This window comes from Lynx rufus, unplaced genomic scaffold, assembly GCF_022079265.1.
Source record: "Lynx rufus isolate CCGP_SWC_20201006 ecotype Redwood Valley unplaced genomic scaffold, mLynRuf1.p SCAF_4, whole genome shotgun sequence".
In the NCBI taxonomy this organism is placed as follows: domain Eukaryota; kingdom Metazoa; phylum Chordata; class Mammalia; order Carnivora; family Felidae; genus Lynx; species Lynx rufus.
The window spans coordinates 115,695,623-115,705,906 of record NW_025814856.1 but is presented as its reverse complement, the minus strand read 5'-3'; the positions used below and the strand labels follow the sequence as shown (position 1 = coordinate 115,705,906).

The following is a 10,284-nucleotide window of genomic DNA, read 5'->3' as shown; positions in this document are numbered from 1 at the left end:
ATGAGACCTGTAATATATATTTTTTTCTTTACAAGAATTAGTAAAACAAGTTTAATGCAATGCAATCTTAAATTCTTTTAAGGATTAAAACGAACTATTATATTTGAAACACTTAACACAGTGACAGGTGTAGTAGTCACAGGTTATTGTCATGAAGATGAGCCAAATACAGGAAAAGCCATAAAGGCAGGGGGAATTTTCAGGTGTCATTGGGCACCTTCAGAGTTTGACAGAAAATGTCATAATGTATCTTGGGGATAATCTAGGAAAGCCTTCAGGGACAAGGATTTAGAAATCTCCTACAGCCTTAGAAATCCAGAAGTCCTGGAGTAGGATCAAAAGTTCAAATAACAGCAGAGGTCAGTCAGGAAGCTAGTGAAAAAAAAAATTGGGAACACTGGCTACACATTAGAATCACCTGGGAAACTGATGGCAAAGCAATGGGCCAGCTCCTATCCTGAAGTAATCAGAATTTCCAGGAGTAGGTCCCCAACACGAGTATGTCTTTAAATTTCTTCAGGTGAGTCTAATGTGCAGCCAGGGGTGAGATCCACTGCAATTCTAAAACCAATGAGGGCAAGATAGGTGAACAGGTGTGTCATTTCTCACTCCTGCTGATTGTTGCAATACTATTTGCCAGCTTCTTTGTGAAGTTACCCAAATTTAAAAATGTTGGCAAGTAATTTATAATGTTAAAACAAAGAAGAAAAACAACGAAACACCGCGGAATCAAAGAAAACATGGATAGTGGCCCAGTTGGCCACCAGTTCATAACCTCCCTTGCAGTTCAACCTGCGGGTAGAAGAAACAAACTGACACTGAAAGTGGTTATTTAACACTTTGCCCAAGACTGCACAGCAAGTCAGAATGGGAGTCGGGACTAAAACATAGTCCTTTGGAATTTAGTTAATATTCCTTCTTTTTCAGGAGAGGAACACTTGGAGGTGCACAATAAAACATGGGTAAGGATAAAGTGCGTTCCAGGCTGAAGGAAGCCCCAAAGCACTGCCTCGGGCATCCCACAATCAGCAAACCCCGGCAATTCCTAAAACGTAGGAAAGTAAAATCAAAACTCCGGGGGGGAGGGCGGGGAAGAACCAGACACGCATGCGCCGTCCACAGGTAGCGCCGCGGAGGGGTATCTTGTCTGGACAGGCGATGAATTACGACCTCTGCTGGCGGCGTCACGACTTCTGCCGTAAATGCGGTGTTTGGCGCGTGCGCGTCTTTCCTTTTCGGAGTCCCTAAGCTGCTGCTGGCGTTGAAGCGTTCTCAGTTCGCCGCTCCGGCTGTCGCCATGGTGAAGCTGAGCAAAGAGGCCAAGCAGAGGCTGCAGCAGCTCTTTAAGGGCGGCCAGTTTGCCATCCGCTGGGGCTTTATTCCTCTCGTGATTTACCTGGGTCAGTAGGAGGAGAACCTGGAAGGAGACGGGAGGGAAGGGTATGCGGAGGCCTTGCCTCCATTTTTGGCTTTCTAGGGCGGGAGACAGAAACCGGACCACGCCGTGCACGTCCTTTTGATGTTGTCTAGTCAGTGAGGTCGGTCTAACCGGAGTTCAAGTTCTTGTCTGTCCTTTACTGTTTTTTTTTTTTAATGGTCTTTAACAAGTTTTTTAAATTCTCATTCTGTTTTTACATCTATAAAATGGAGGTGACCTACCTTTGAGGATTGTTGGGAGAGTTAGACGACCTGATATATTTGAAAGCGACCACTCATTCTGTCATTAGGTGGGTTTTCCCGGCATTTGTCCTCAGTTCTACAGGTGGTCCTAAATAGAAAGAGGCCTGTAGACCTCGTGGATATGCCCCGTCTTGAAGCATGATTATGACAATAGTTTTTGCTTTCCTAGTTGCGCAGTGAAGAGTTTGGATGATTTTTGTTAGGATCGCATTTTATAGGTGAGGGAATGGAATCAGAAATTTCTTTCGGAAGGACACACAGCTGTTAAGTGGGGAACTATGAACTCAAGTAATGGGGTATCAAGGCCCGTACTTTTTTTTTTTTTTTAATGTTTATTTATTTTTGAGAGAGAGTGCGATTGGAAGAGGAACAGAGAGGGGGAGACACAGAATCAGAAGCAGGCTCCAGGCCCCGAGTACAGAGCCTACTGGGAGATCATGACCTGAGCTGAAGTCTGAGGTTTAACTGGCTAAGCCACCTAAACACCCCTTCAAGGCCCATACTCTTAACCACTGTGCTGTACTGCAAGCATTTAAGTACTTAGACAAATATTGACACCTAGGGCTGTACATTGGGACTTTATCCTATTTCTAGTCTTGGATAGTTTTTTGTTTTTCTGGGTTTTTTTTTTTGTTGTTTTTTTGAAGTATAGGTGATACACAATATTACTTTCAGGTGTACAGTGTGGTGGAAAGGAAAGGTTCCAGCTCTATCAGTTGAGCATACAGTTTGATATTTTCTAAAACTCAGTTTCACACTTTTAAAACCCTGTGATTTTTAACAAGGTGCTGCTTCCTGTTTGTTTTAGGTGTCCTGCATTGTTCAAGATCAAGTACATTCACTCTTAGTCTTGACAGCCTTTAATTTTGCTGGATGTTTTCCAGGTAGCTGTCACTCCCATTTCCCCATGCAATGTAAACCTGCCGGTAATCTGGGGATACTTTGGTATAAAGACTTAAAAAGATCTTTTTCCTACCTATTTTGAATGTTTTTTTTGTTTGTTTTTAAGCATTATTCTGGAGTTTAGCAACTTTGTATAGGTGTCAAGGATTAGAACACATAGTTGTGATAGCCTGCTCTTACAAGCTGTGTACCCCCTCTTTCTCTGCCCCCCCCAACTTTGATTTAATGGTAGAAGGACCCAGTTTACTTAGTCAAACACTAGGATGAGCTCTCCTTTTAGCTAAGAAAGTTATGAGGACTTAGGTCCTTCCCCTTCTTTGTGCCTCCTTTTTCCATTGATGCATGTAGCGAGTCCTTTTTTTAGCTTGCACTTTGGACCCTCTGATTTCTTTGCTCCTCTATAAATCTTTACATCTATCTTTCGCTCCTCCCTTTTTTGTTTTGTGGTTCCTTTTCTATAGCTAGAAAGTTGTAGCTGGTTGCTACATTCTCTGTATCAAGGGCTTTGGTCCGAAGAGAATGCTTCCCCTACACCCCCCTGCCCCCCCCCCAAGTTTATTTTTCCTATTGTGCCCACTGGAGGTATTCTCTTTCTTAGCACTGCCATTATGATGATTTTTCACCCTAGCTCCCAACTCAGGTTGACAGTAATGTTAGAGCTATCTTTTTAGTAATTCTTCCTTGTTAATCATTGTCTTTTTCCTTTCACTGCGTAGAAATTTAATTTTTTCTTTTCTTTTTATTTTTTTAAATTTATTTAATTTACATGCAAGTTAGCTTATAGTGCAACAGTGATTTCAGGAATAGATTCCTTAATGCCCCTTACCCAATTAGACCGTTCCCCCTCCCACAACCCCTCCAGTAACCAGTTTGTTCTCCATATTTAAGAGTCTCTTATGTTTTGTCTCCCCCTGTTTTTATTTTTGCTTCCCTTCCCTTATGTTCATCTGTTTTGTATCTTAAAGCCCTGATAGGAGTGAAGGCATAAGATATTTGTCTTTCTCTGACTAATTTCACTTAGCATAATACCCTCTAGTTCCATCCATCTAGTTGCAAATGGCAAGATTTCATTCTTTTTGATTGCCAGGTAATACTTTATTGTACATATATACCACATCTTTATCCATTCATCCATCGATGGATATTTGGGCTCTTTTCATATTTTGGCTGTTGTTGACAGTGCTGCTATAGAAATTTAATTTTATGTCCAACCTAGTTCCCAGGCAGTTTCTTCTTCTTCTCCCCCTCAGCTCTCAGTAAAACCTAGAACTGTGGATTGAATTTAGGTTTAAACATAACTTTTAGGGCTTCAGGGAGTACATGGGAATATAGTGCCATAAAATAGAACAGTGGCATGATGATAATCTGTTTGGACATTAACCAGTAGGAAGATTTTAATGAATTACCTATTGGAAGACAATTCTCCATGGTGTCTTGAATTTCTACAAATCTTGTGAGCAGGGATTCTGACCACCTTTTGTTCCATATTTTTAAGGATGTTTGTGGAGTGAACAGCCTTGGAAAACAGTATCTCCTTTTAGAGCAAAGGGGAAGCAGTGCTCACTACCCATCACAAAAGATTGTGTTTCCCTAAACTCAGGGTTCATCTAAAAATGATGATATTCTGACTATAGTTATTGCTAGGAGTAATGAACTGTCCTTTGTTTTTGACTCACGATCTTGTGTCTTCTACCAGCATCTGTGAAACTGGCAGGCTAGTTTGTTGTCTTGAAAATGGGGTAAAATTTCATACCACTCACAGTTCTTGATGCTTACTTTAATTTTAATCAACAAATTAGATATATGTTATCCAGTTAATAAATATATTTTAAATGGTAACAGGTTTATTTGATCATACTTGTAACAAGAGTGTTGACTTAATTAGATTGTTAAACAATAACTTGGTGTTTTCTCCTTTTTATTTCCAGTCTTTGCTTTATAAAAAGAGGTTTATCCAAAAGAGGATAAAATAAGATATCCTCAATTGTTTTTTTAAAAATTGAGTTTTTTAAATATTGTTTAAAAAAAATCTTTAAAAGAAAGCTGAGCCTGGGTTGCTCAGTTGGTTAAGGGTCTGACTTTGGCTCAGATCATGATCTCCCAGTTTGTGGGTTCAAGCCCTGCATCAGGTTCTGTGTTGACAGCTCAGAGTCTGGAGCCTGCTTCAGATTCTGTGTCTCCCTCTCTGCCCCTCCCCCTCTGTCACGTGCACATGCTCTCTTTCTCTTTTTCTTTCTCTCTCTCTCTCTCTCAAAAATAAACATTAAAAAATTTAAAAAAAAATTCATTTTGTTCTTTGTAGTCTTTTACCCAGTATGATGGTAGTTGTGGCACCTTTTTTAAGTAAAGACTAATAATGAAAGTGCGTTCTAAAGGCTACGTGCTAATTGTGTATATAATAAGGATAAGGTTATTTGTCCTCCTTATTGGTTAGTCCTTGACATAATCTCATACCCTAGTTAAGACTCAAGACTTCTATAGCACACAGGTAAATTTAGATGGTGCTAGTAGATATGGATATCATTCTAGCCTACCCTACGTTGATTTGAAAAGAAAAATTCTTAATTACAAATGTTTTGTCTGCTACGGTTTTAATTGCTATTTATTCTGTTTTTCTCTCCTCCTCCCCCTTACCCTCCAGGATTCAAGAGGGGTGCAGATCCTGGAATGCCTGAACCAACTGTTTTGAGGTACTGCTCTTACAAATAAACATTGCAGGGCAAATGTTCATCTGTTAGCACTGAATCACTAGGAAGCAAGAGTTGTAGTGGTAGGCATTGTAAATGGAGCTGTACTTGTCAGTACAGTTTTGGGCTGTTGGGAAATTGCAGCAGTTTGTAGACCAGTCTAGCTTGTGTTATCAGGTAAGTACTTTCTTTCCCCTTCCTAATTTGATTTTACTGTACTGTGTTATAATCGTAATTAAATGTATTTAAAAGAAAAAGAAGTAACGTATCATCCTACCACTTTGAAAGGTGAATAAACTTTTTAATTAGCCATATTTCTGTTTTCATTCAGCCTTTTATGTCATTTTAACAAGAATACATAGGATTTTATTTTCTTCACCTAAAATTACAATTGATGTCTCCTATTTTCAACTTGTTGATCACTTACCATTTAGGTTTTCAATTTTCAGTAGTTTATATAATAGTATAGTGAACGTTTTAAGAAAGATTTTATAGATTTTGATTTATTTCCTTATAATAAATTCTCAAGGGAGTAAGTCTAAGTGTATGAACATTTATGGCTCTGAAAATGCATTGTCAAATTTCTATGTCAGAAAGTCTTGCCAGTAGTGGATAAGCACTTGTGAAAACTTCACATACCCACAGTATACATGTTTGTGTACTCACAAACGTATGTATATGTTCACACATGAACATACATATATACATCTTCTGTATACAAGTGTGTATTTATATATAAAGGCAGAATCTGTAATAGGCAGGTTTGCTGTAAAGGACTGATAATTTGTGGCACGATGATGACCAGGGCCTGTCCAGGTGCTGTGCGATTTCATTTTGACTTTCTGTCTTACGGATATTTCTTGTGGATTGCTCTAACAGACTTTTCACTGGCTATTCTAGGTCTTCTGTTTCTTCAAACTCCTACTCTAAGCCTTTTTTTTTTTTTCCTAGAATGGTCAGAAAATAATAGTAATATCTCTAACAGTCACCTACAATGCATTAGCCACTGTTTTAGGTGGTTTATATACAGTGTCTGTAATTGTCACTTCAGTACTTGAGAGCAGGTCACAGAGTCGGTAGGTGGTGGAGGGTGTCGGTCTCCAAAGCCTACACTCTTTCCACTGGGCCATGTGGGCTCCCCCAGATAATCTTACCACTTTTCTTAGCACACTGCCATCTGATAATGAATTTCCTTCATCCCCTCTACCTTACCAGCCTCTCCTTTCTCACCGGAAGGGGTTTTCCTTATAAGTTTCCACTGTATATGCCCTCAATTTGTCCATTTCTGCAGTTACTCTCTTCTTCCCTGATAAAGTTCTTCAATAAATGGTCTTCACTGCTGTTTTTCTTCACTTTGCTCTCCCTTTAACCATTTATGGTTTGGCTTAAAACTGGTTTCAAGTGGTCCCCACGAAGTTGCTTTTTTCTTAGCCTCTACATTTTGAACTATGAAATGGGGACTTGAGGTAATGTATCTGCTATTTACTAGCTGATTGAACTCAGACCAGTTATTTTCACAGGGAAATACTAACTACCTTAGGAAGCATCAGAGATGGGATTGCCTGCTCACGCTGTGTGAACATTTTCCAAGTACTGGAAATTATCATCAAATACCTTTTCCCAAGAGGCCATTAACTTTTCTAGGGTGATGTTTCCTCTGTATAAGTTGTGTATAATATTTGCTTCATAAAGTTTTCATGAGGATTGAATAAGAATATTGTATATGAAGTATGAGTACTTGGCAAGTAATATGTAAGCAATATACTGTTAATAATTTTTAATCTTTTCTGTGTCATCTTCTTTACTTCAGTTCTTTATCATGTGAGAACTTGGTCTAGCACAAGCTACTGCATGCTTCCCAGAATAAACTATATTTTTGTGCCTTTGCTCCAGTGCTTGTGCTCCCTCAGCCTAGAGTGCTCTTTCCCTTGTTTCCACTTGATGAAAATCTATGTCTAGAAAAGCCCAGTCTCAAATGTCATCACTTAAATCTTTTCCCCCTTCTCCTAGCTGAGACCTCTCCATTTTTTTGCATTCCCATAATATTCTTTTGTGTGCATGATTTTCTGCCTTATATTATGCTTGTTGCTTATTTAAAGTATGTTTTGTCCTATAAGTACCTAAAGTAGTTGTCAACGAGAGTCGAATTAATTAAATGACGCTGACCTCTTAGTGGCTTTTTGGATAAGAATTGATGTAGGATTGCTCTTGTGGTAGGACTTTTAGAATGGATCTGCAAGCTGGGATAAAGCATTTTATGTGCCCCAGGTCAGGTGATAGAGGATCCAGAGATGGGAATAGAATGTGCTCTTCTGTTGTACTTCTTTTTGGCTTCAGTTGTCCCACCAAGAGTTGACCCTTCACAGCTACCACAGTCTGGATGAAGCAACCAGCCCCTGCTCTTTCATTTCTTCACCATGTGTTGCCTTAGTGCTCCTCTCTCTCTGCTGCTGTCTCATTCTTTTCTGTCATTAGGGACGTCTTCTGGTTTCCTTCCAGGGGTATTTGTGATTTAGATAAGAATTGGTTGAGGGCCTGAAAAGGGTTATTCAGTTAGAGAATTTCATATACCGTGCTGCTTGTGCTACGGAGGCCGACAGACCTTCCTGGGTTGCCTGTACTATACCCTGAAAGGAACAGAATTAGCTAGGATTTTTATTAATGTAAATGTTTTATTAATATAAAATTTGTTCATTAATGTCAAGTTTATATATAAATTTATTATTTTTTAATGTTTGTTTATTTTTGAGACAGAGAGAGACAGAGCATGAACAGGGAAGGGGCAGAGAGAGAGGAGACACAAAATCCAAAGCAGGCCCCAGGCTCTGAGCTGTCAACACAGAGCCCGAAATTTATTTGTTATAATGCTTATATATAGTTCATGATTTACTGGTCTGTTTCCCTTGCTAAGTTATAGGGTTCCTAGGGATTAGAACCATATTTATTTTAGTGTCCTCTTTCACCCAGATGGTGCATTATATGTGGTCAGCAAATGTTGGTTGATAGGAGTCTATATTCAAAATGCAGTACTTTAATAAACACAGAGCAGTAATGAGTAAAACACTTAGGCAAAATATATGAACACTGAGGTTTAACCAAGAGGATCATTGTTCCCATTATCTGTGTAAGGCCAAGGAAGATTTTCTTTTCTCTTTATTTTGGATACTCCTTACCATAGAGGAGGAGCCCTTAATAGTTGAATAGTTTTTTGTTTTTTGTTTTTTTTTGATTTTTTTAACCTTTATTTATTTTTAAGGGACAGAGACGGGGCATGAACAGGAGAGGGGCGGGGATAGAGGGAGACACAGAATCTGAAACAGGCTCCAGGCTCTGAGCTGTCAGCACAGAGCCTGATGTGGGGCTCAAACCCACAAACTGGAAGATCATGGCCTGAGCCAAAGTCGGATGCTTAACAGACTGAGCCACCCAGGGCTCCCTTGAGTAGTTTATTTTTATATCTTAAGTGTATGCAAAAATCCTTGGGGCTTAATGGAAAATTTTAATACACTTTTGAAAATTGGAAATAGATGCATGTTGGTTTTTTTTCCCAGGCAAAGGGAAATACTTTTTAAAAATAGAATGTTCAAGTTATCATTTTGTAATGTGATTTCATTTAATGTGACATATTACTAGAAATCACATTTTTAATCAGCAAGGCATAGAAATAAAACATCTCAACAAAAACAAAACAAAAAACACCTTTTGTCTTCCTCCAGAATCCTCTTAGGAAATAGTTTAGAAGTTTGGGCAAGTTAGTGGCTGGAATGATTGAGGTAAGAGTTAGTTGAGGCTGAAATGGAGGCTAATAATTGCCCCTGGGATTTGTGTGGTACAAAGGTTAAGAGCACCTGGGTCACATCCCACTCTGCTGCTTAAGTTAGGTAACCATCTCAAAGCCTTGGTTTCCATGTATTTAAAATAAAGGTCATAATTGGGAGTTGGAAACTTTCCACACAGTAGTGACCCGTAGAAAGCATTCAGTAAATGTTATTTTCAGCTTTACTGAGATGGTATCTAATACTGATGCCATTTTATATTGTGGGTTCATCAGTCCTTCATGTTAATGAAAATCATGAGTCATTTATCTTTCGATTGATCTCAACTTGTTTTCCTCTTTGTTTATAATAGGTAACCACACTGAAAAGTAGCAAAACTGTGTTTCTTTAAATATATGTCTCTATGTTTGATTTTTTTTTTTTTTTTTTTTTGGCTCGGTGAGATTGATCCTTGTCTTAAAGTATCTCTGAATTTGATAGACGAGTAAACACAAACATATATGTATAAAATCTTCTAGTTCTTAAACTATGTTCAAGTTTTGTACTTTGGGGTTTAATTTATTTCTCCTCTTCACAAACATTTTAGCTTACTTTGGGGATAAAGGTCATCTGGATTTGGAAGCAATCAGTGAACAGGAACAACATGGAAGGTGTGCACTCTGGCTGGGATGAGAGATGGGACATCGTTCAGACATTCACCAGTTGAATGGCACAGGGCTCTTCTCAGATGAATCGGTGGCAGTGGAACCTCTACCGACTTATTTATCATAGACTGTATCTAAATAAATGTTTTTAACAATGTTATGTCTTGAGTCCTTATTGAATTGAATATAATGGACCACTAGGTAAAAATTTAGCCTTTTGTACTTTTTCTAAACAGTGAATCTATATATGTGTCTAGATGCTACCTTGAAAAATGAAACTTTCGGGGCACCTGGATGGTTCTGTGGGTTGAGTGTCCAACATTTGATTTTGGCTCAAGTCATGATCCCAGGGTCGTGGGATCGAGCCCTGCATCCGGTTCCCCATTCAGTGTAGAACCCGCCTGGGATTCTCTCGCTCGTTTCCTCTGCCCCCTCCCCTGCTTGCTCGCTCTCTTTCACTTTCTCTCTCAAACAAATAAATAGAACTTTCAAGTTCATTCCTGGCCATTCACTTAACAAGGGGATTCCACTTTCCTTTTGCATTGAATGAATAACTCCCTCTGGGATGTTCTAAGGTAGTAAAAGTAGAAACAG

The 10,284-nt window shown here is 39.0% G+C and overlaps 1 protein-coding gene across 1 annotated transcript; it reads left to right on the top strand.

Annotated features, from left to right (window-relative positions):
- Positions 1 to 1,237: 1,237 nt before the first annotated feature.
- On the top strand, positions 1,238 to 9,850 carry TOMM7 (translocase of outer mitochondrial membrane 7). Its single transcript, XM_047097256.1, has 3 exons — positions 1,238 to 1,400; positions 5,225 to 5,273; positions 9,633 to 9,850. Exons 1-3 carry the CDS (start codon positions 1,298 to 1,300, stop codon positions 9,646 to 9,648), a joined length of 168 nt encoding a protein of 55 aa, XP_046953212.1. The 5' UTR covers positions 1,238 to 1,297; the 3' UTR covers positions 9,649 to 9,850.
- The last annotated feature ends 434 nt before the right edge of the window (positions 9,851 to 10,284 follow it).

Coding starts and splice junctions, on each gene's coding strand:
- TOMM7 (XM_047097256.1), top strand. CDS start 1,298: ATGGTGAAGCTGAGCAAAGAGGCCAAGCAGAGGCTGCAGCAGCTCTTT. Junction 1,401..5,224: donor TCCTCTCGTGATTTACCTGG/GTCAGTAGGAGG, acceptor CTTACCCTCCAG/GATTCAAGAGGGGTGCAGAT.